This window comes from Drosophila busckii, chromosome 3R (assembly GCF_011750605.1).
Source record: "Drosophila busckii strain San Diego stock center, stock number 13000-0081.31 chromosome 3R, ASM1175060v1, whole genome shotgun sequence".
Taxonomy (NCBI): domain Eukaryota; kingdom Metazoa; phylum Arthropoda; class Insecta; order Diptera; family Drosophilidae; genus Drosophila; species Drosophila busckii.
Window position 1 is genome coordinate 21,953,664 of NC_046607.1, and position 26,717 is coordinate 21,980,380.

Below are 26,717 nucleotides of genomic sequence, written 5' to 3' on the forward strand. Positions count from 1 at the left end.
AATTGTAAGAAATTTCTGCCTTCATTCATTTGTCTGAGCTGCAGCTCTAAAAAATTGTTAATTATAGAGCAAACAATTTTGCAATTAAGTTTTAACACTAAGCATAGTTGTTTGCTTTGTAAATTAATCCTATTTTAGGCTTTAAATGTCTTTTGTTAGGTCGGTTTTTATTCTTTAATACGCCTAGTAAATAAGACGCGCGCTTAATTAAATTAATATTACATAGTTTGGTTAAGAAAATCCCAGATTATACATATTCTGATGTTGTTTCGTATTCAATTCGAGCTATTTAGCTTACATTTTTTTCTGTGTAATTACACTAAAGTAAAGTCTTCAAATTTGATTCCATTTTAATTGCAAGCGCCTGCTGCCTTTATTTTTCTTTGAGCTGCAGTTCTAAAAAATTCAACTAGAGAATATATATATATGCAAATTAAATTATTGTGTTGTCAAATTGCATATTTTATATACTAAATTAAATGCTTTATACTTGATTTAATATTTAGCAATAATTTCACTAAGATAAAGTCTATATTCTAATGCATTTAATTTGCAAGCAAGAAATCTCTGCCTTTACTTAGCTGAGCTAACAGCTCTAAAGAATTCAACTATAGCATATATATGTAAATTAAATTATGGAAACTACAAATTAGCCTGAATTATAAATTTGCACTATTCCCATTTGAATGCATTTTAAATTGCAAGCGCTTGCTGCTTTTTAAAGTGTGTCTAAGGAATTATAAATTCATAGAGCAAACAATTTTGCAATTAAGTAATGTAAAATTATTGATTTAAAGAATATTTTGAATTGGCAAAGTCAAGTGTTGCATATTTGGCTTAAGCAAAACTGAGATGAAACATATTCTAACATCCGTTTCATATGCAATTCAGACTATTTATCCCTTAAGCTTTTTTCTGTGTTAAAAAACTACAATAAAGTTTTCAAATGTGCACATTTTTTAATTTCAAAAGCATTTCTAAAGAATTATGAATTCATAGAGCAAACAATGCTTGAATTTAAGCATCAAATTAAGTGCTCTTTAAATAAATGCACACATATTTGAGCTTTTGTCTATTGCTTTGTCATAGTCATAGACTCTAGTCGCTGTCTAAAGCTGTGTGCACAAGCGCACCTAGTGGACGGACGGACGGACGGACTGGCGTACATTCGCTTTTGCTTTTTGCTCAACTCGGTAGCTCGCTCGTTGTATGGCGAGTGGGTTGTGTTTGTGATTTAAAAACAAATGCTTAAATATTTATCAAATGTGGGAGCGTGTGTGTGTGTAAGACAAGTTTATGAGTCAGGCTTAGAATGTTCAGCGTCTAGGCTTTGGGGGCGGCTCTATAAACAGTCAGAGCCGCTTGTTTTTTTGTGTGTCTGTCTGTCAAGTGTTAACTGTATGCTAAATATTTACGCTGATTTATATGTTGCATTAGCAGCAGCAACGCACTAAGTGCTAAATAAATATTAAAAGTTGCTGCTATAATTCAGCTGGCTGCATATTTTATGCTATTGGTGCTTATACGGCTTTAACCACAATAACCACAAAGCGGAAATGCAATATGCACAGCTGAGAAAAATCTCTGGCCATGTCTCCACTCATCATATTGACAGGCCTGTTTCCTTTAAGCCAAGTTAGTGTGCAGCAGCTCTAATTGCAAAAAGAAAAAAGTTAAGTCTGTCTTTGGCTTCTATGCTACGCTTTAACTCTTAAGCTCAACTGTACAGGATGTGCGCGTTCCAGTCTCTCGACTATCTTGACAAACTTGCAGACGTCGCTCTTGTTGTTGTGTCTGCTTGACGTTGATTTCTTTTAATTATTTATGCTTAAGCGTACACGTTAATGATTTTCCTAGAAATTGCAACAAATGCACAATTTGTTGTTTGTTGTTGCTGTCAACAGGTTTGTGCTTGTCGTCAGTCTTGCGACTTGTCTTGGCTGCCGCTGACCTGTTAACCGCCAACTGACCCCGTTAAAAATGCAACGAAATAAAAAACTAAACAAGTTTTCTCTCAAGTAGCGTTTGTAATTATGCGTTATGATTGAATCGGCATGTTTGGCTTGTCAATAAAAATGTCAGTGCCTATAATTGAGCGTTAATAATGATGCTACGCCATTTACGTTCCCAAACAGAAAGCTCAAGTTATAGCGCTAAGAAAGTGTGTGCAGTGCGCTTCATAAATGGAACAGTGTGTTAAGTATGTTTATTACTAATAAAAAGTAAAGTTATATGCACAAATGTTAAGAGATTTTTATTATTTGGCATAGAAATGTTCAAGAGCAAGATACAAGACTTAAATTAAATTTATATATAAAATCATTGCTGTATCAAATATGCAGAAGTTTAGACTGGATATACATAAATAAAAATTTAATAGACTTTTATTATTTGGAAGATATTTATGTAATTTTCTTAGAAATGCTTCAGAGCAAGATACAAGATTTAAATAAATATTATATATATAATCATTGCTATATCAAAGTTGCAGCTCTAAGAAAGTGTAGACTGCGCTTCATAAATGAAACAGTGGGGCTTACTTTATAAATTACTAATAAATAGTACAGATATACATAAATACAAATGTTAATATATATTTATTGATTGGGAGATTTTTCTGTAATTTTCTTATTTATATTTCAGAGCATGAGAAATAATATACAATATAAAATACAATTTATATATATTAAATCATTGCTGTATCAAAGAAAATGTAGACTGCTCTTCATAAATGGAGCATTGGGTTTTCTATATTAATTACTAATAAAAAGTACAGACTCAAATATAAATGTTAATAGATATTTATTGATTGAAAGAGTTAAGGCTTAAGAACAATCAAATTTTATGTATATTGAATCATTGCTGTATCCAAAGTGAGACAAGTTTGCTACATGGATGCAGCAATACGCTTCCTTATATATATAATAAGATTAAATTATTCATTATTAATATTAACTATGAGTTAAAATGTTAATAGATAATTGCTATTCGAACTTTTCTGCATAAATGCATTAGAGTGTTTGCTATATAATAATTATGCTAACAGTTAAAAATACTAATTATTAATATTGAATAAGACCTAACATGTTAATTGATATTTGTCAGTCTAGAAACATTTACATAGAATTTATTAAAAATAGGCGAATTAATATAGCAGTTATATATTAAATGTATATTTATTAAATTATTGTTGGATCAGAAAGAAATTGTAGACTGGGTTTCCTATATTAATTACTTATAAAAACTACATATTTAAATATAAATGTTTATAGATATTTATTAATTGGTGTAATTTTCATAGAAATATCTGAAAACAATCAAATTTATATACATATGTATATTATATTATTGTAGAGAAAGTTTTTTTTTCATACATGGAGCAGTAGTTTTCATTTTTAATTTTTAATCAGATATTATTCATTATTAATATTAACTATGACTTAACATTACTATGGCTTAACGTAAATATTAGCTATACATAGCTTTTCTTGCTATATAATAATTATACTAACAGATATAACTATTTATTATTAATATATTTTGCTATTCGGGTGATATTAATGACATGTGTCATAGAAATGTTGAAGATATAAATCATTGTAAGCAATTTTAGAATAAATGTTAACAACATGCCACACATAAAGCATAAAATATACAAATGTTGACTACAGTTTTGCTTTTTTGTAAACTAAACAACAATTTGCACTTAAGCACGCAGCAGCAAGTTCAACAATAGAGTGAGTGAGCTGCATAGAGCGAGATAGAGAGAGAGAGAGATGCTTGTACACTTGGTACAGATGTCACTCATTCATAGTCAATACAGTTGCAAGTTTACTTGAGTGCAACCTTCACATGCTGCACGACTTTTTTTTTTGGTGTCTTGGCATGACAATTGAATTGCAATTAACCGGCCAAGTGGCCAAGTGCGCAATTAAGCGAACAACAATTACAGCAACAAACAAACGTTAGCGTTCATAATTGTGCAAGTCAAAGCGACCAAACTGTAGATTTAATTACAAGTATATATACTATATACTTACATAGGCGCGCGACTTGACCTCAAGTTCAATGGAGCTGTCAATGCTTGGAGCGCGCCCTGCCTAGCAAATGCAATTGCTGTGGCTCTGGCTTTGCTTTGCCTCGTTCTATTTCTAAGTGCCACACATATGCTTCGCACGTTCCAGTTCTGTGCCGTCTGGAAAAATAGCAACCAAAATTAGCCTACATGCAATTAGTAAGAAAATGCGCAATAGTGAAAATTTTTCATTTAATTCCAGCGCTTGTGTAAATTGCGTAGCAATTTGATGGCATTTTTGAAAAGTAGGTTAGGCTGCATAATTATGTTGAATACTTTTCAATTGTCATAAGCGCAACTAAAGGAAACTTATGTGGTTGGAAAAATGCAACTGCACATTTTTTAATTGAGTGAGAAGCGACTAGAGCAGTGGTCAAAGCAAAGCGAGTAAAACTAGAGCTAAAGGCTTAGATAAGACTAAGTTAAATAGAGCTGTAGTCTTTAATAAAAGTAAGTTTTGATGTACTGCAAGTTTTACTTTAAGTTCAGATTGTTTAAATGCGCATTTCTAGATATTGAAATAGAATAGAATGGAAATAGATAATTTCAATGCCTTTAGCTAAGCATTTTTTAAACGAAAATATGATAAAAAATTCTGCCCTAAGTTTGCAAATTTTTGTATTAAAAATATGATCTAAAATTCTTATGAAAGTAGCAGCTTTAAATGGAATGAAATTTGAATTTTTTGGCGTACACCGAAGCACTGAAGCGTGTTTCAGTGGCTATAACCAAACAGCTGCAGGTAACAATTTTGAACAATAAGCAAGCTTTGTATTTTTTATGCGAAATTGCATTTTTTTTTTTTTTTTTTTGAGCAACACGCCTTATGTGCCAAAGGGTTGCTGGCTACACACATGTGTCACTTGCGTGGGGGTGTATCAAATTTCCACATGCGCATAATCATAATGAATACTGTATATAGCCAGGACTGCATGTTTACTGATACGCCGGGTAGACGACACATGCCAAAGGCTGACCCTTAAAAATTCGTGTGTCTATAGCTGGGGTGGAAATTTTAGCCAAAAGCAATTACAAGTACACAAAACACTTGTTGTAATGTCAGCTGTCAATAGCACAGAAGTTCAGGGTTAAAGTCATAAATGCTGCAATTGAATGGAAGAGATTTCTTTTATATAATCCAAAAGGGTTGATGGGAATTAAAGAATAAAGTTGATTTGAAATTAAAAACAAAAATATAGCAAAAGCAAAAATTTAAAGCGAAATAACAAATAGTAGCAGCAGAAGTAGTAGTAGTAGCAGAAGTAGTAGTAGTAGCAGAAGTAGTAGTAGTAGCAGAAGTAGTAGTAGTAGCAGAAGTAGTAGTAGTAGCAGAAGTAGTAGTAGTAGCAGAAGTAGTAGTAGTAGCAGAAGTAGTAGTAGTAGCAGAAGTAGTAGTAGTAGCAGAAGTAGTAGCAGAAGTAGTAGTAGTAGCAGAAGTAGTAGTAGTAGCAGCAGCAGAAGTATTAGAAGTAGTAGTAGTAGCAGAAGTATTAGTAGTAAGAGAAGCAGAAGTAGTAAAAGTAGTAGTAGTAATAGTAGAAGTAGTAATAGCAGAATTAGTATTAGCAGTAGTAGTAATAGTAGAAGTAGGAGTAGCAGAAGAAGTAGTAGCAGAAGTAGTAGTAGTAGAAAATAAAACTTTCTTTTAAATAGATAAGCACAGTATGAAAAGAAATTAAAGCTGCGTTCGCATATGATAAATGAAAATATAATTAGCATACTCCAAGTGCAGCGCTGTTAACGCTCTGTTAACTTAACATTGTATTCCAATGCTTAACGCTCTTAACATTGCATTTTATTGCTTAACGCTCTTAACATTGCATTCCAATGCTTAACGCTCTTGACTTTGGCTGTCAATTTGCCCATCAAAATTGATAAACAGCACCGAAAAACGATTTAAATAATCATTAAATTCAGCTTACATAATTAGTATAATTTACATTAATTAACGACTGCGTTTTAACAAATATGCGCATAATCTAGCACAATTAATATTTTTACAGTCAAGCCACTAAAAAAACAATACGCATTATAAATTAATAGCTATGGCATTAGCTGCATGCCACACGCTTTAAACATAAACAAAACTTTTTTAAGCTGTCGGCAATGCATAAACAAAATATATAAAATTATAAATCAAATGCAATGCAGCTGTGGCAATGCAGCTTACATTTAATTTTATGTGGCTGTCATGCCAGCCAAAATAGGATTAAATGTCGTAGACAATAGAGCAGTGAACCAATTGTTTTCATAGCTAAATGAAACGATTTTGTTTTTGGTACTGACAGTTAATCAATTTTATTAGAATTATTTATTTATTTATTTATTTATTTATAGTTCTTTCATTGACAATTCGTTCCGCCTTCAACTGTCAGTGTAGCATTTTTTTTTTTTTTTTTGAAGTACTATTGGAAATATTAAATGTTTGATTTTAAGTGCGACTCAAGTGCGGCAACTCATCAAAGGCACGACAGCGGAAAAAACAAAACAACAAAAATGTTTTATAATTAATTGAGGAATTATGAATGAGCTGGCAAGAGAGTAAATGTCTATCGGTTGCCAGCATCTTCTACTTGAATGACGTGGCTGATTTGTTGTTGTTGTGTATATAGCTTTGCTTCGATTCGAAGGTCAGCAGTAGGCCCAGCAAACATTATGCGATATGCCCTCGACATGTATAAAAAATACAAAATCACAAAACGAGCCAAATGAAAAGTGGCGATTAATTCGATGGCACTTCCATTTATAGGCATATTTAAAGCTCAAGGGGCAAACAGACAAAACAAATAATCAATTTTGCGGTGGAACGGAAATAAATATAAATTGTTAATAAACTATGCAAAAATTGGGATTGTAAACAAATTTGGTTCTTATGGCTTAAGTATTTGCTTGTGGTTTACATAAGATTTTGGGATTGAAGCTTCAAGTTTTAATTCCCATGAACAACATTTAATATTGAGGAAACGGAAATAAATATGAATTGCTATTTATATACATATTCATATTAAGTGTGCAATGTTAAGTTAACAGCGCGTTAATAGAGCTGCACTTATGTTAATGCTCATTATAATATCATTTATCATATGTACGCAGCTTTAATTTCTTTTCTCCCTAATTTCTTCATATTAAGTATGCAATGTTAAGTTAACAGCGCGTTAACAGCGCTGCACTTCGAGTACTCTAAGCTTATGCTAATTATATTTTCATTTATCATATACGCAGCTTAAATTTCTTTTCTCATTGCGCTTATCTTATATTCAAATTCAAATTCTTACGCTTTCTTGCCTTTTAATTGTTTATTCATATTAACAACAATAGCAAGCTTATCGCTTAATAGCTTAACTTAAGACTTCTCTTTCACTAAATTACACAATTGTCTAGCCAAGTATTACACAACTGAAGCCTAGTCTAAGCTTTCAATGCAGCTTGGCTTTAAAAATTGTGTCATTTGTATATATATTCATTTGTTGTAATTGCCTGCAATATTTATTTTCAACTATTGTTATTGTTGCTTGTGGCCTGTGGCATGTAACTTGACACTTTAGTAAATTTGGTGTGACAATAACTGTCTGGATTTCTTTTTTATGCTGAGTGGGTCGCCGCTGGGGTTTGTCTCAAGTCTTTTTTTATAACGAATATTGTCATTTGCTTTCGTTTATAGTTTAATGCGATTTATGTAAATTGATTCAGCATTAGAGTTTACGCAATAATTTTACACCTTGAAAAAGTTACACGCAAGTTGCTGTAGGCAGTTAAAATAAAAGCGTTTAATGTTTATAAACAAAACATAACTTATGAGCTCACATTAGCTCTTGCTCTTGGCTAATGCTTAACATATTAAGTTCTAAATTACAACAGCATCAACTGCTGTTTTGTTTGCCGCAACTTTGGCTCAGTTATTTCCGTTTCCGTCGCGCTGACTCTTATACAATTTATCATGTGTCTGTGGCTGTTTGTTTCATAAAAAGGCGTTAACCCTTAACTGAACTTGAATTGCTTGTGGTTTAAACCACAAAATGAAACTTGGCTTTTGGGCTGCCAAGTGTCATTTGCCTTTGGGGCCTAAAATAGCAGCAGACGACGCAGCATAATCATAGACTGTAGTTGTGGCAAGGTGTTGGTGTTGCTTGCAAATTGTTGGTTCAAACGAGTGCAATAGCCTCGAAATGTGCTGCAGTTGCCTTTGGCTTAGATTTTGTGGCAGGCAGCAAAGCTTTGCATTACATATGCCACCAGCTCCACCAAGTAAATCATGCAAAGCTGTAATTTAAGCATGTTATATACTATATATATATATAGCAAAGTAGCTAGACCAACAACGCCCTTTACAAGTAGTTGTTATTTTTTTTTGCTGGCGGCACATAAATTTGCTGCAAAGTTCTCGCTCTCGCTCTTTTCTTGCTGCTTGTAGCCGTGAGAATTTCTATGTGTATATTCTCACGCATGTCTCTAGGATATGCACGAGTGAGTTTGGCCCCCCCCTCAGCCAATAATTGGTGCACTATTTTCCATGAGTTTATTTAGCAAGTGATTTCTGTTTTTGCAATTCTGCACTACACTTCGCTGCCAGCTCAATTAACATGCTACATGGGAACCTCAGCTACCGCAGGGCGCCGCACGCCGTTACGAACTTGCAACAGGTACAAAATCCAATTTGCATTGCTAAGTGTATCAAGACACGACTAAGAAAACAGACAGACAGACACGTTCGTCATATAGAAAACTAAACCAAAACAGCTACACAAAGTTGCAGGCAACGCCTTAGAGTCAACAGTTTGTTCCACATACTAGTCCATAGTCTGGCTAGGCTATTATAGCATTGTCTATTGCTTTGCGGTTGGTCTATGTCTACTCATTATTTGATCTTTGCTACAGTGAGACAGACAGACAGTCGGGGCTTTTCAATTGAACTTGAAGTGCAGCAGTTACTACCAAACAACACATAAATTGTCTATAACAGTCGCTGCAGTCAGTTTGTCTGTTCTGTTCAAAAGCTAACTGAAGTCCATACACATTGTTGCCTTAAGTTAAGCTGCAAGTGTAGTTAGAACTTTACTACAAACTTTGCTTAATTAAGTTCAAAAGCAAAGAAAAGTGCAAACTATCGAGCACTAAGCGAAAACATCGATAGTATCGATAATACATTAACAAAATTTAACTATCAGCTTATTTCTATTGAATTTAAATTTAATTAGAAGCAAAACAAAATCAATAAATATTAATAAATGTCTTAAAACTAACAACAATATTTAATAAATAATAAAATAAGCAAAATAAAGTCAATAAATGTCTTAAAAAAAATTGTCTTACGGGCTGAATGTCAAACTGCAGAGCAAAACATCGATAATATCAATAATATATAAACAATAATGTTATTTTTATTGAACTTAATTTTAATTTTTATATATTTAATATCAAAGTAAGCAAAAAAGTTAAGGAATTTAACTTAAAACTAGCAAACAATATTAAAAACATTTAACTTGAGAGCTGAATATCAGTTCTAGAGATCAAAGTTGTATTCAGACTTACTATAAGTAATAATAAAATTAAGCTAGTTAACTAAGCATTAAAATGTTATGAGATTTTAAGTAAAATGTGTTGATTCAACAAAAATTCAAACAACGATAATGTCGCTAATATATAAACAAAATTAAGCTACAATATTATGTTTATTGTTTATTTAATTTATACATATATATTTATTAATAAAGTAAGCAAAAAAGTCAAAGAATTGAACTTAAAACTAACAAACAATATTTAAAAAATTTAACTTCAGAGCTGAGTATCGATGCTAGAGATCAAAGTTGTATTCAGACTTTTATAATACATACAATTAATCTAGTAATTTTATCAAAATATTTTTATTATGAGAATATATATAAAATAGTATTGATAATCGCTATAGTCAATCAAAAACGTCAATGTTTCTATACAAAAATGCATGTCTCAATTATATTAATAATTGAGTTAATGCTCTAGCACAAAGTGTATAAGTTAGTCGACTGGCCCCAGCTTACTGCTGTTTATTATTACAAAACTTCAATCTGATATAAACATGAATACGCGATTGTTATTCATGGTCTCTTATGTTACTGCTAAGCGTAACTGCTGCTGATTGACATTTCGACGGGCAGTATGGAACTGTTCCCATTTAAGAGACATAGACACCAATGTGTCTGCAAATCTGCGTTGGCTGCTGGTGTCATAATAAATCATGATAGCAACAATAACAACAACAACAGCAACAACAGCAACAACAACAATTCTAACTGTAAGGTTAAGCGCTTGGTGTTTTGCTTTATTGTTTTTAACATATTACGAATGTCAATTAATGTGTTTTGTAAGTTACACTACTAATTATGATTTATAAGCTATAGAGTATAAACAAATGCTATGCTAATTAATGCAGCTGCTCTATAAACTATAAACTAATTTACTTATTTGTTTATTAAACTTACAGATGCTGCCAACAGCGAGTTGAGTCCAGGCGAGGCAAAGATACAAAAGGAAATCGAAACTATCGATTACATAGACAAGTAAGTCGCATATATAAATAAACAATTAACTAGCAAATTAAACGTAGCTGTCAACATATTTTTAAATTGTTTTGCTGCTTGTAACGCCCTTAAAAAAATAACAACACAACTGTAAATTGCACAGTCGCGTTGTTGGCAATTAACTTGTTGCAATTGCAACCAAAGCATAATTGTTTACTACGCTTGCAAATTGTGTATACGACACGTTGACCAAGCCTCGAAATTGACAAAGCGGCAATTTCAATTTCAATTACAATTACAAAATTGTTGGCCAACTTTTCTCATGCTTAAACTTAAATGCAGCCCAAGTAGCAATACTAATTAGTTGGTTTAGCTTCTTCTTAAATTATAAAATTTTTATTACTTGCGCACATGAGCGCATTTTAAACATTTGTGCGCTTCAATTGAGCAGCAATCAGCGTCTGTTAATCGCCACAAGTTGTTGTTACCATTTATATGGCCAATGAACATGATCCAGTTGGCACACACACACACAAATGCATAGACAGCAATTGCGCAATATTTAATTCAGTTAAACAGACGCCCAAATTCAGTTGCGCGCCAACTTGTTAAGTCTTTTTTTTTCTTTCGTGCTGCCCCATGTCTTGCTTGACTTCTTGCTGCAAGTGTTTTTAATATATAATTTCCTTAACGTGTTGCCAAGTTTTCTTTTTCTCTCTATGCAACTTTGTTGAGATTTTTACTTCTTGAAGTTTAATGACTTTAAATAATTATGACATTCAATGTTGCTGCAGACGGTTGTTGCTGTTGCTGTTGCTGTTAATGTTAATGTTGTTGTCTTGCATGTACAACACTTTTTTGGTTTCTATGGAAACTTGTTTGCCAGACAGACAGACAGTCAAAGCTGCTTACAAAAGCAGAAAGAAAAAAACTAAGTTTAAGCCAAAGCAATTGCATTTTTATAGGCAGGCAATGGCATTTAATTAACTTCCCATAAGATATTAATTACCCAGGGGTATTAAAATAAACGCACAAGTCGAAAATTGCTGTTGCTTAAACAAAAGTTATAAACATTTAGGTAAAGGAAGTTGTAACTAAAGCTTAAAGTAGCAATTGCAATTTATTGTTTAAACTTATGCAAATTCTGTTAAAATATATTAGCTTAATTGTTGCATTAGCTGCTTATTTAATAACATTAACAAATTGAGCTATATTATTTAATTTTATGCATAAACATAACATCGCTTTCTTTGGTTTCACTTTCTATCAATTGATTTGCTTTAGTTTTTTATATATTTTCGGTTGGCAGCCGCTGTTTTAAAAACTGGAAAATCAATCGAGTATGTAAATTAAACAAAGAGTCGCTTTGATTGGCAATTTGTCGTCTTCAGCCTTCAGTTTTATAAATAAACTTAGGCGTAACGCATTTCAAATCAAGCTTAAGTCTATGTATATGCGAATATTAAACACCTGTTTGCATGTTTGGCTACGCAAAAAAACTTTCACTGTAGCTGGCCAGGACTAGTGAGCACTAATAAACGTTTATTAGTTGGCTGAACTTAGTTTTTGGTAAACAGGAAAAGCGTTAAGATTACATATGTAGATGAGTTGAGATAGCAGCTTGGCTATTGTTTATTAATAAATTGGTTATAGCAGTAGTGAACAGTCAATGACTGCGCTAATAAACGTTTATTAGTTAGTAAGGAAATTTATAAAGAAAGCGTAGCAGTTACATATGTAGATGAGTTGAGATAGCAGCTTGGCTATTGTTAACAAATGTGCAACATTTGTTTATTAATAAACTGACTGTAGCTCAAAGTGTATTGCATAGTTGGCAGTAGTGAGCTGCACTAATTAACGTTTATTAGTAAGCTAAACTTATAGGAAATTTAGTTGGAAATGTAGCTGAGCTTAGCTAGCAGCTTGGCTATTGTATTAAACATTTGTTTAATAATAAACTGACTGCAGCTCAAAGTGTATTGCATAGTTGGACTAGCAGGACTAGTGAATAGTCAATAGCTGCAGTAATAAACGTTTATTAGTAAGCTAAACTTAAAGGAAATTTACAAAGAAAAGCGAAAAAGTTGGAAATGTAGCTGAGTTTAGCAGTTTTGTTTATTAAAAAGTGTATTAAATAGTTGGATTAAGCATAGCTCAGAATATTCAGCCGGCTATCAATAAAAAACTATTAATAAACTGACTGAAGCTCAAAGTGTGTTGAATAGTTGGATTAAGCGTAGCTCAGACTACTCAGCCGGCTATCTGACTGTAGCTCAAAGTGTGTTGCTTAGTTGGCTTAGCTGGACTAATAAACATAAAGCCTAATAAAGTAAGCTTAACTTATAGGAAATTTAGTTGAAAAATGTAGCTGAGCTTAGCTAGCAGCTTGTCTTTTATATTAAACATTTGTTTATTAATAAAGTCAAAGTGTGTGGAACAGTTGGATTAAGCATATCTCAGACTACTCAGCCGGCTATCTGACTGTAGCTCAAAGTGTGTTGCTTAGTTGGCTTAAATCAAAGCTTGTGACCAGCTATCAATAAGTTTGTTAAGGCGTTCAAGGCTTGGCAAATTATAACTGCGCTTAGTTGCAGCTTGCAGCGCTCTCTCTGTCTCTGTCTCTGTCTGTGGCATGCCAATGCGTTTGATGAACTTTTCGGCACGGCAAGTTTGTCTGGTGGGGCATATCATTAGAGGTTTATATACAAAAAAGCGCAAGAGCGCGACGAAACAGGTGTAACCAGTGGACTTGCGATTACGTGACTGTCGAAACTACAGACGGCGGCGCGCTCGATTATAATAACAATAAAAAATAACAGCAGCGCTAGGAGAAGCAGCAGCAGCAACAGTCTTTTGTTTTTATTATTGTTTGCTTAAGGCAGCAACTAAACTATAAAATATCAAGTGGTTAACAAAATTTAATGCTAAATGTTGGAGGAGCATAAAGTGCTTGGGCAACTTATAAATTCTAGCTTGCGCTTTTGTTTATATAAGTAACTGACATAAGCAGCTTTAAATCAATATAAGTTATAAACAAATGCATTGCGCCATCAAACAAAACAAGTTTGTCGCCTAAGTCTTTTGTTTTAAGCATTGCAAACTAATAAATAACAACACATTGCTATAAAATGCATAAAACTTTTAGCTTGCGCATATATATGCTTTATTTTTTCGATATCTAAACTCTGCACTAATGAAACGTTTATATATTGTCTATAACGCCCCAGCAATAAATAACAATATAATAAAAATCAAAGCGAAAGCAGCAACAGTTTTTTAAGACTACAGTGACTTGCACAATTTGGTGGGCGTAGCCACACCCCTTTGACTTGGTTGCTTGTTTATGTTGTCGTTGTGTGGACCACCTGCAATCGCCTTGCAGTTTATGCCAATTTATTCGAGTTCTTGCCACAGCTTTCACAACAAAGCGCAAAACATTTGTTGCCTGCGGGGGCAGCTCGAGCTTAAAGCCTTGGCCAAGTTGAAATGCAAAATAGTGAAATAGCCAAATTATGGGCGTTTACTCTTTTTGGTTGGTAAAGCTTACTTGACACATAAATTGCGCTATTTTCATTAAATGTACAATTGAGGGCAAGGCAACAACAACAACAAAAACTGTTAGTAACTGTTGTAGGGTCTCTCTTCAGTTTGAAATGCACACAACGTTGTTTGAAATTAACATATGACTTGCCAGTTCATTTACATATAGCACACAGCCTATGTAAACATTATAGCCAAGCTAACAATAAAATACATAACTATAAACTGCTGACGCAGGCAGCTGTGCCGCACATGAAAATTAGCCAACATGCAAGCCCCCAAAGTTAAAGCCGTGTCACAGCTGTTGGCGTTTGGCCTGTCAAGCGCTTTCGGGACGCCAAACAGGAACGGCCAGTCAACGTCTCTGTGCCGCCGCACACTTTGAACCAGTTATAAACAAAATCAGCTTGCAGCTCACATGTCTGTTGCTCTAAGTTATGGCGTTTTTGCTTTAGCATTTTTAACTGTGGCGACTACTGAAAATTACAAAACCATTTACAATCACCATTTGATAGTTGGGCCAGGCATAAAAACAGCTCAACTTGTTATATAGACGCATATAAATTATGCATTTTATTTTACGTTTGATATGCAAATTATGATATGTAATTATTACAACATTAACACAGCTACGTGTGTGTGTGTGTGTTGCATGTTTGAATATAAAATATAAAAGCCTAACGGTTAAAATGCAGGCGTTAGGCTAAGCCGACTACAAAGACCACTTAATAGTTGTCAAAGTAAGCGCTCGATAGGCTTTGGATATACGTTAAATATATATGTTATATGTTATATATGTTAAATATATGTTGCTTACTAAACATTTTCTAGATTGAAATCCAATTAGCTTGTTGGCAGCTTTTAGCTTTACTTACTTTATTTTATTTTATAATTTTTTAGCTATTTTTAATTGCATTAAATTATAAATATATATATATAAATATATGTTGCCGTTCAAAACAATTTCTCGTTTGAAATCCAATTCGATTTTTGACAGCCTTTAGCTTTACTTACTTTATTTACTTACACTATTTTATTTAATAATTTTTGAATTATTTTTAATGGCAATCAAATATAAACATAATATATAAATATATGTTGCTGTTCGAAACAATTTCTCGTTTGAAATCCAATTAGATTTATGACAGCCTTTAGCTTTGCTTTATTTTACTTAATAATTTTTAAACTAGTTTTAATGGCAATCAATTATAAATATATATATATTCATAAATATATGTTGCCAATTAGCTTTAGATTTATCCTTGTCTTTACTTACTTTAATTTATTTAATAATTTCTTAACTATTTTTAATAGCAATCAATTAGTAATTGAAAATATTTCAGCTGTGCTTAAGTCCAATTATATTTCTGACAGCCTTTAGCCTTTTCTTCACTAACTCTCTTTTATTTAATAATTTTTAAACTATTTTAAATGGCAAACAATTAGTAATTGACAATATTTTAACAACCTTAACTATATATTATTCAATTTAATTGCTGAGTAAGCTTAATTGAGCATAAACAGCGCTGCTTTAGACTACAACTTGTTTTAAATTATAAATTAAAGCAAATAGAATAAAACTTTTTTAATGAAAAAATCATTTAAAATATTTATGCAGCTCATTTGTAGTTCGCTGTACTGCTGCAGCTTGGAAGAAATTAAAAAGAATTTGATTAGAACAACAAATATTTATTAAATACTAATTTAAATATCTAAAAAGCAATTTTAATGCTTTGTATTAAATTTAAAGAAAAGTATATACTATCTTTCTCTATTTTAAATAGTGCATAACTGTGAATTAACTGGACTTTGCTCTATTGTACTGCTGTTTACTTAGTTTTGCTTAAAATACTAAATGATAAAATTTACTTTAGATGCTGCTTAAAACAAACTTCTATATTTATTCATTCCATCAATCTTTACTTGCTTTTTAAATCTTAGCTGTAGCACTAAGCTACCCTTTTATATATTTGAAATACAAAGTGTATGCAAACAGGCTTAGGAGCAGTCCACACGCACTCACAAGTCGAATGAGTCACAGCAGCTGCTAAGACAAGCTGGCAACACGATTCGTTGGTGCGCTCTGGTTTTGCTTTACTTGTGGCAGCAGCTTGTGGCATCGTTTGTAACTTGCAGCTTGTCTGCATTTTGCTAATTGCGCTGACCTGAGTCTGAGTTCAAAATGTCATGTCACTTAATTGCTGCAGCAATTGATTAACTCTAAACTTTTTTGCTTTATTGGCTCGACTGAGTTCGGAAGGCGCGCCGCACCCCAGCAGTTATAGCTTTTGGGCTAATTAGCTTGCCTTAAGCTGTCTATCGATAATTGCGTTTCATGCGCTGCGCAAATTAAATTGCCACTGGTTTTTAAGATTATTCGTTGGCTACTTGAGGCGCTTTCCCATTTTTTTCAGCAAAAGCGAAATAGTTGGCAAAATGATTGCAGTGCAGCTACTTTTATGACTCTATCTGCTTCAGCTGCTGCTGCCTGCGCTGGCTGCAATTTGTGCATTTCCTACATAGGCAACACCCCAGCAGCAATTGCTGCTCAACTCAGTCTGCAATTTTGAGCCTGCAAAGCAAATCGCAACTGAGCGCTGCTTTCATGTCTATTTATTGCTACATTTTTTTTTGGGCTTACAGCTTGTTTTGCCAGCCATTGCAGCTGACTGATTAGACTACGTTTATTTATATTTTTGCGCTTCAAACTTGTTGGGTTAGTAACCTTTGTCTTGGCAGCTATAACATGTGTCAATGTTTGCGTGTCAGACTCATCACAAAAGTTTTCAGCACCTTCACTTTGGCATGCAAGCCAAAAAAACACAGTAACGTGTTTATGCTTGGCTAACTTAAGCTTGATGTATGTACAGCAAAATTTTATATATAAAATTAAGCAAAAACGGAAAAAGAAACTCTATTTGAAACATATTGCCATAAGTAAGCTCTAGCTTGATGTATGTACAGCAAATTTTATATATAAAATTAAGCATAGCATGTGTAAAATATTAAAAAAAAAACTATTTAAAATATATTGCTATAAGTAAGCTCTAGCTTAATGTATGTACATCAAATGTGTAATCTATATATATTTTTAAGGCATTGCAAAATTATTTTAATTACGTTACTCTGAATACAACTTTAAACAATTACATATTATCGCAAAAACAATTATATATATAAATTAATGTGTAATATTAAAAAAAAATATATAACTTATTGATATAAGTAAGATTAGCTTTATGTATGTAATCAACATGTGTAGCTATTCTTTTAAAGATGTCGCAAAGCTTGTGTAATATTTTAAATACTGTTTATGAAACATTGCCACTTGTGTCTAGCTTGATGTATGTACATCAAATATGTTATTTTTTTATTAAATTTTTAATGCACAATTGGCAAAGATGTGTATATATTTACAAAATAATAAGCCTCTCGTTGATGTACACTTAGTGGGCATTACTTATTTTGGAGCTAAGTGGCCAATGTGCATTGTTATTGACATATTGGTATCAATGGAAAGGTCTTCAAAATGCCCTTTGAATGAAACAAAATTTTGTCTTAACCCATTAAGTAAGTACCCATGTGTAATACTTTAAACATATTTATTGTTGCAATATTTTATTTATTTATTTAAAGGCCTTCAGGCTGTTATTGTTGCCTTAAGCTTAACTTAAGTCTTTATCTTTAGCTATGTCTTGACTGCTGAGCAGCTTTAACTCTCCTTTCACTCTTTTTGTTCCAACTTACAACTAATTAGCGACAACTATCTTTGTTGTTGTTGCCGCAGCGGGTTACAATGCACACTTGAAAGCAATTTTCTCATTGAGTGAAATCAATACCAGCATAGCATATCATTCATATCATTCATTTCTTCATTTCTTCATCTCTTGTCTTGGGAACCAGACACTTGATAACAAACATTTCAATAGTTTCACGCATTCATTCATTTAGCGCTTGCTTGGGAACTTGATAACGAACATTTCAATAGATGCATCAATTACGTTTTAATTGTTATAGCTATTGTACATTTTTTTTCTGTTGCTTGCCACAAACGCGCTGCAATTGCAGTCAGTGATTTATTTTTTTTATAGCGCAATTAAATGGCAACAGTCGAGCGTAGAGCGCAGAAATAATTTTGCTGCTGCTAATTTATTTTTACGGCGGCAAAAAAACAGCAAAAATTTAGCAGCGTGTCAACATAATTATAGCAAGAGTGTGTCTTTGTTTGGCGTATAAATAAAACTGCTGAGCATATGACTAATGCAACTGTAGCAACTTCAATATTCTTGGATTTTATTCACACAGTATTTAAAACATTTTTCTAACAGTCGCGTGTCTCTGCGGTGCGCCCTCAAAGTGTTGCTAATATTAGCGCGCTCATCGTTATATTTATGTTTATTAATTTTTGTGTGTTTTGTTGTTATTTATAGTGACAGATGCAGGGCAATGTGTTTGGAGCGCCCCCCTTGCTACATATTTTGAAAAACTTTTGAGTGCTCTGCATACTCAAAACAAACTAAATTGAATTTCAAAAATAAATACTGCTGCTTGTGCTTGATTTATTAACATTATAAGCATGAAATATGTTTGGCTAAGGAAAGCTTAAAATAGTTTATTAATATGTGCTTGAATATCTAATTATGTTAGCTAAAGTTTGTTTATAATTTGACATTGTAACAGCAAAAAATATAATTTTATAATTTAACACATGCACTTGTTAATTGTAGCTGCAAAAAAATTGCTTTAATTTTAATACAATTAAACATAATTGCAACTATTATTCAAACGCTGTCAATGGGGGCACGTGGCCAGCGTCTATCAACAACTGTCAGCAAATTAAAAGCAACGCTCAAGTCGCTGCTGCTTGCATATGCCACACACTAATTTTTGCTCTTTCACTTTGCCACATTCGGTGTGTGCCTCTGTCTCTTGCTCTGCCTCTGCATCTGCCCCATTGCCTCATAAAAAAAGCAACTGTGGCAGCAGCTGCATTTCTTTGTCTGTCATCTTAACTTTGTGGCAATTGTGCCAAGAGGTTAAAATACTTTTGACAGGCAAGCAAATTATGTAGCACTATATTCACATTGTTCAAGTTTAGCGTTCAAATTAATTTAATAAAGCGTAGCTCTAAAAAAAACTTACTAAATTAGCTTTTAACTTTAACTTTGTGCTTTTCTTTTTTATAAAGCGACAATCTTAAATATGTATCTAACTGCTCAGCAGAGCATTTGGCACATACGCACGCAACTATAGCGTGACAGGCAGTCTAACTACTATTTAGTATAATCTTTAAGATCTGCACACATTGCTGCAATTATTTTTATGCTGCATAAGCGCCACGCCTTTGGGACTGTCTTGCTGCCCACCCTAAGCAGCAAGAACTGATTTAATTGCAATTGTGTTGCAGCTGCGGCAGCAACAGCAGCCACCAGCAGCACACACATGCAATTGTTATCGATGCTTAAATGAGTTTGGCTATAGCGCAATGCGGGTTAATCCACACACACACACAGTGACTGTATTTAATTAACAAGTGTAATTGTAAGCAGCCAAAGACGCTGCGGCGCTTGTCAATGAAGAATAAAAATAAAAATAGTAGCGTTAATTTTAGGCTAGCATAGCAGCAAAGTCATGACAAAGCTTAAGACTCATGCGCCTAGTTAGCCAGCTTAATTTAAAAATTGCAATTTGTTGTACGTCTGAGCTTTTTGTTTATACATTTTAAGCAATTTAGGAACAACAATGTTTGTTCTTATTTAATTTACGCGCTGAGTCGCACGCGCATGTCGCCAAGGGGTTGTTGTTGCTGTTCTATATACACACATGTATATATATATATATAGTATTTACTTTGTTGCGCTCTCTCAACTTTGCGCGCCGCACAAGATTTTTGTCGCTATGTTCGAAATCAGTTTGAAAATTGCCGGCGCTCGGTCAGCGCATCAATTTGTTTCCGCTCGCTCAAAAGATTTTCTTTCTTGGCTATTTCTGGTTTTTAATAAAAAGAAAAAGTTCATGTAATGTGCGCTGTGTTCACAAAATGTGTTTATGAAAATGTTTTATATATAAAACACATGTGTGCAAGCAAAAACTGCGGCTGGCTATAAAATAATTAGCTGGCCATAGCCAAAATGGCATTTAAATGAAATGAAAGAAATATATAAATTAATGAAATGTACAAGCAAATGTTCATTTAACTATATAGTTATATATAATAGCATTTAAATGAAATCAAAGACTGTGAAATAAATTAATAAAATGTACAAGCAAATGTTCAATTAACTTTATATTTATATATAGCATAGCATATATGAAATTAAAGACTGTAACAAGTGCTAAAATATATAAATGAATGTATAGTTCAAGCAAACGCATATGAACTATATAGTTATATATATGTTAGTTCAATGTCTGTCTCATAATTAATGTAAATAGCAAACTAATGGCATATAGACTGCCTTTAATTGTTTGACTGTTTCTTAATTAATTTGCCGCTCAGCGCTTCAACTGTTATTTTCCGGTTTCCCTTTATTACACCAGCTGCAAGTTCTGCGCAAATTTCTCAAATAATTGCGACAATAAAATCAGCATAAATACGCCAGAAATAACAAGCAGAGCCGCCGTATCCGGCATGTTGCATGTCTGCCATGTCGTCTGCTCCAATGACTGCAGTTTGCCTCAAAGCGTTCGCTGCTATTTTTATTTGCTGCATCATCATCAACGAACTCGTTTTGTAAGCCACGCCAAGTGGGTGTTGGGCTGGGCGGCAGTTCTACTCCTAATTGCATTGTTAATGGATTTTGGTGTTGACACTTTTGCTTTTTGCTTATAAATAACTAATGTCAGTCAACATTTAGCTTTTAAATGTTTAATTCAGCTAATTACAAGACTATGTAAACCTTTTTTTCTATTTCTATTACAAATAACAACAATTGTTGTGAACCTTAGTGCCAGCAAACGATTTTTAATTGCGCCCACTGTACCAAGCTTAAGCGCAGTCGTGCTTGAAATACTTTTGGTACTACCGCCTGTAGTGTAATTACATGTGTAGTCAGCAAAGAACGTGAAGTTGTCATTTAACATTTGTCAGCGGAAGAACAACAAACAATCAAATAAATTAAATAAATAACTCGTGAACTAATTTAAGCAAACGAAAAGAAGAGAATTATAAAAAAGTAGCCGTGAGAAAACGGCTTGACTTTGGGGCACCAAAACGTAACTCAACATGTCGCATTTGGATTACACTTGCTACACTGTGCCCGAGTGCTCCAGCGATGAGCATATTAAGCAGGATGATGCCAGCGATGCCAGCACTTTGGAAAATGCTGAGGACTCGGATGTTACCAGCAGCTCCTCCATGGAGCATTATCACTATCGTAAGGTGCAGCAGCGGCACAAACGTTATGCGCCTCAGCCTCAGCGTATCTCGATGCCAGCGCTGCGTGCTTGCAGTTATACAAGAGAGCTAACACCACAATTGGGCGTTTATCACGATCCAGAGGCTGAGGCAGCACCACAGTGGGGCTACTTTGTGCCATTGGCGCCCAACTGTTACCTAAGTCCACCGCTACAGCGTCGTACTCTAAGGTGCACAAATAATGCCAATAGCTTCTATAAAATACACAGAGAAAATATATTAGTTGAAAGCAATTTAATTGTATTGAAGTCAAGTGTCTGCGATAAGTTGAAATTATGTAGAGTAGAGAGTTATGCATAGATCGAGGATATATAGACTCAGCTGATCTATTAGACTACTCTACTTTATTATACACAGTTCAATAATTAGTTCGTTTATACAATTCTTATAAAGAATTCACTTGTAGCTGGAAATGAAGTCAAGTGTCTTCATAGTTGATTAGCGGAGGGTTAGTATGTAGTAGTGTCTTAATCGAAGCTATATAGATAGGTTAAAAGTGGTGTGAAATATTCAGACTGGTATCTTTTATCTGCTGTTACAAGTCCATAATTTGTGGGTATGCACTTGTATTCACTACAGAGTCTCTCTAGATTTCTTCTACTATTGCTTTTTCTACCTTCTGCAAGTGTTTAAGACTTCTTCTTTATTTCTTGAAACTTCGTTTGCTTATACGACTTTTATAAAGAATCTAAAAAATTTTATTGTAGCTTTAACTATTTTACTGCGTAATTTTGAAGTTTTTGATTCTGAGGCTTTTCATGCTACACGTGTTAACTATCAGGGCAAATTGTTAGTGGAGAGCGTGTCACACTTTAGTGCAAGTATCAAGTTTATAATTTGATAGCCTAGTTACAGCTTTTGTTTTGAGATATGCTTTTATTAGCTAGAATATTTCCATTTGTTAGTGGTTAGACATTATCCATTAGCCTTTGGCTTTTTTTGCTTTTATTCGTGTGGGCGCCGCCGGTAGTCTAAGTATGCTATTCCGTGTACAATTTTACATTACTAGACTATCCCATTTGTATTTCATTTTAGCGAACATTTTTTTTCTGGAGGGGAGTCATTAGTCTCTTGGCTGGGTTTTCGCCTTCTGCTGGGCTTCATGCGACCTTCGCAGTCTGTTCGTTGAGGGTGAGCTGTCGTTATATCGGCTGTTAGTGCTTGTTGGTTCCTCGACACGGTTGATAGGTTTAGATCATTGTGCAGCATCTTACATCATATGATCTGCAAATGTTTGAGATTATTAATTACTTAATGTTGAGTATTCAGTTACAATTATTTTAATAACTGATGATTTCATATTCTCGAAAACTTAGCTGATTATTTATTATCTTGCTAAACTTTCTTGCTGTGTATGAACTACTTGGCAGCCTCTAAAGTACTTGACTAATAACTATTTTCTTACTAACCTTTCTTTGTTGTTGTTTTGTTCGTTGCAGAGAAACGGAAAACGATCGAAATCGTCGCGCTGTTAGCTATGGCGGCAGCATTTCTCCGCCCCATTGCGCCACCATACCGCGTGCAGCTCCGCGTCGTGTGGCGCTCATGAAGGAGCCACCGCCGCCGCCACCGCCAAAACCGCAATTGGCATCGAAAGCGTCGCTGCAGTCCACCGACTCCTCGTCGCATGCATCGAGCAGCATCATTGCCAGCAAATATCCACAGTCTGAATACAATCTGATACAAAAGATCGACTCGAACAGCACGTTGACTGCGCCGGCTCAGTACCAGCCGCAGAATTTTTATGCCAACACCGGTACGATCAGCTCCTCCACAAATGGAGCTGGTGGTGGTGGTTACTCATCGCTGCTGTGCCATGCGAGCAGCGCTGCCGCCGCCGCCAGTCCGCAGGCGGTGCGCAAACGCGACAAGCTGTTGCATCGTTTTAGCGATGCTGCCACATTGGGACGCAAGCTTAAAAAGAAGAAAAATACGAATCGCACCTGCCGCTCCATGACCGAAGCCATTGAGATGCTCGCCGATCCGGTCATTGAAGATGAGTTTTTCGTAAGTACACAAACCTAATCAACTTTAAAGATGCACTAACTAAGTATTAAAACATGTGTAGACTACAATTCGTGCTTTAATTAATAGCAAAACTATTTACACTTGAGATTATCGCAGAACTGCACGCAAGTTTCATTTTGAAATTCATTATAAATGTAAAACACAAATTTTGTTGATAGGCTCTGCTATATTTCACTCAATTCCAATAGCTGCTTATCGCGCTCTCTCTTCTCATTCTATGGCACTTGAATTATTTCCAATTAAGGGGGTGTATTTTCAAGCTCACGTTTTTGTTTGTTTTCGTTCTTTTTACAATAACAAGCGCCCACACGCATTGGCATTTGGTTTATCGCAATTTCGTTGTTGTGCCTGGAAATTATCTGTGCGCTCTTTTATCTGCTGTAGCCATTGGAAATTCATTTGTTTAACATTTATGCATGCTCAACATTTAGTTTGCATTTGTTACTCGCGTAGTTTATGTGGCATTTCCACATTGCGTGCCGCCCCGGAAGTCTCAAGTTTTGTTTTCACTGATAAGTTGATTGACTTGTAAGAAATATAGCTTGATCCGCTGTTACTATTGTGTTTGGCCGCTTTAATTTAGTAACCTTGTAAGTTTGTGCTCAATACGCTGTCAAGTATCAATGTCCAGTGCTTAAAAAAAGGGGGCGTCAATTTTAATTACATTTGAACAACATTTTGTACATTAATCGCTTCGCAGATTGAGGCCGCGCGCACGAATTTGACACTAAGCCAGTAATTTGCAAATCTTTAAGCTTTAATTAGACCAAAAACTTAACATGACAGATTAGCATAGAATTTGAGTGATGAACGCAGTACAGGAAGACAACGTAGCTGTCTAACAAAACAAATACGAACTGTGTCAATAGCTGCTTCTGGCTAAGGTGACAGCAGTTCGTATTCGGTTTCTGTTTCGTTTTTTTGCAAGTCGTTGTGCTCACTAATTGGCTTAGCTGCGTGTGTCTAAGCAACAAATAATAAAAATTGCAAAGGCAATTGCAGTGAAAAATCGAACGTGCTAAGCAGCGAACGTAGCGCGGCTACAGTTAAAATAAAATAAGCAAATTTAAATGAAATGTAGCTAAGCGCTGTGTGTATAAAAAATTATTGCGCGCATTGCTGCGCTTGCATTACAAAAAAAAAGCGTTGCCTACTTAGAGCTGCAAGCGTAGTTTTAGCTACAGCGCTAAAGTAGGCAACAATTTTTTTTTAAATTGCAGCGCAGTTTTTTTTAAACGAACATTAAACGCAATGAAATCATCAACGCGACGTCGCAGCTTTAAAACCAAAATACAAAATCCCAAATCGAATTTATACAATCCGCTGGTGCGTTATCGACCCACTGCTTATGTGCGCAATGGCATTATTGGCGGTGGCGCAGGTCCCGGCAAGCAGGGCATATACCAAATCGATGATCGTGTTTACACTACGAGTAAAATGTTTTTGCGCGATGGCTACATGTATCCACGTCAGCCTGGGCAAACAATGGATCCGCGTTTTCCACTGGAACTGCATGAATTTCCACAGCAACTTGGCGCCACTGGGCTGCAGCTGGTGAGCACACCCAAGGTGCACATTGCTGGCGAATATTTGGAGCAAGAGCAGCCTACAGCGGGCAGACGCGCTGCTGCTGCTGTCGACATCAATTTGGCCAATCAAGTGTATTGGCTGGGCAAGCAGCACACGCGTTCACGCTCACGCTCACGCAGCAATAGTTTGGGCAACAAAAGTCTAAGCAGCTGCATGGGCAATGGCCACACAGCCGAGCAGCAGCCAAAGCCCAAGGAGCGTCCGTATATACGCAATGTGGATGATTTATTGCAGGCGCTGGGCAAACGCGACGTCAACAGCGCTGATGGTCAGCAGCAGCGTCGGCGCTTCAAAAAGGTGAGTGCAGCTGATTCATCAAATGCAACATTGCCACGAAATTTAAAGTTTGCCTTAATATGCAATAGGCAGCGAAGCTTGCAACTCATTTAATGCCAGCGTCACCCCTCGAGGCTGCGTCTGCGCAAAAATTAAAATTAATGATGCGCTGCAGGGCAAAAAAAAGGGAGCTAGAGCCAATTTAAAGCAGCAGGCAGGTGAATTTGCTTTGACTTGCTTTTAGCTGTGGTTGCACTTCGGCGCTTTGTGGGATTTGGCAGCGCAGACTAAGTTTAGTTGTATAAGCTGCTTCATCTACTAATGAAGGGCTAAATTTATGCGCTACTGTTGAGTGAATACGAATTTGAGAAATTGCTTTTTGTTTAGAACAAAGGCGCAAGCGAATGAATCAAAGGATACGTAGCACTCAATGAAATGCAAGCAAGTTGCAGTTGCTGCTGATTTGGTTGGAGCTTGCCACAAAATAAATAAGGGGCAGCTAGCCAACTAAATTATAGAGATAGCAAAGGCGGCAAAGGCAACAAAAAGCTGCAGATTGAAACTAAAGCAAACATTTTGCTGTTTATTTATTTAAAAGCTGATTTAATATACAATATAAAATAGATTGACTAAAGCTGCAGTGCTTGCTACTTAATATGTTATTATTGTATGAATTTGTTTAGTAGTTTTACATTATTGTGGGAGGATGAGTTGAGTAGTGATGTTGACTTGGGTATGGCCCAATGGGCGTATACGCGAGTTGTTGAGTTAAATCTGCTCCACATTTGGGGCAGCTTGGCTTTGATTTTCCTTTAAGCAGCTGCTTGTGCCTAAATTTTATTGCTTAAACTTAAAGTCTGCTTAGCACTTTAGCAACTTTTTTATTTATACATTTGTCATTGAAACGTTTTTTTCAAACTATTTAAGCCAAACTGTCGAGACAGACAGACTTGGCCTAGCCCAAGAAACATTTTGTATGCTATGCAGACATTTCAAGTGCATGAGTAGACAAAAAAAGCAGCAACAACAAAATCAAGAACACAAATGTATGTGCCAAAGTCTAACTATAAAATATATATATATATTGATTTTAACGCCAGACGTAGACAACATGCAATTAAAATAGTTGAGCAAAGTGTGTAAATGTCTTTATTAATTGAAGCGCACACAGCAATACAAACTTTTTGCGCAGTGTATAGCTTAAGCTCATTGTTAATTCATAGCAGCAGCAGCAGCAGCGTAGAGTGAGCCACGCATTCCTATAAATACCAATTCACACTGCCAAAGGTTTTGC

General features: G+C 34.8%; 1 protein-coding gene across 9 annotated transcripts in view; it reads left to right on the plus strand.

Annotated features, from left to right (window-relative positions):
- LOC108603224 (tight junction protein ZO-1) overlaps nt 1-26,717 on the plus strand; it is a 72,399-nt gene that overhangs the window by 19,147 nt on the left and 26,535 nt on the right. For 7 of the 9 annotated variants that reach the window (XM_017991832.2, XM_017991831.2, XM_017991830.2 and 4 more), the window contains exons 2-3: nt 10,536-10,611; nt 22,969-23,536. In XM_017991832.2, the coding sequence (XP_017847321.2) occupies nt 10,536-10,611; nt 22,969-23,536 (644 nt within the window). Of the gene's footprint in view, nt 1-10,535; nt 10,612-21,327; nt 21,700-22,968; nt 23,537-24,808; nt 25,445-26,717 lie in introns of those variants that run through there. The other 2 variants (XM_017991833.2, XM_017991826.2) reach the window with 2 other exon arrangements.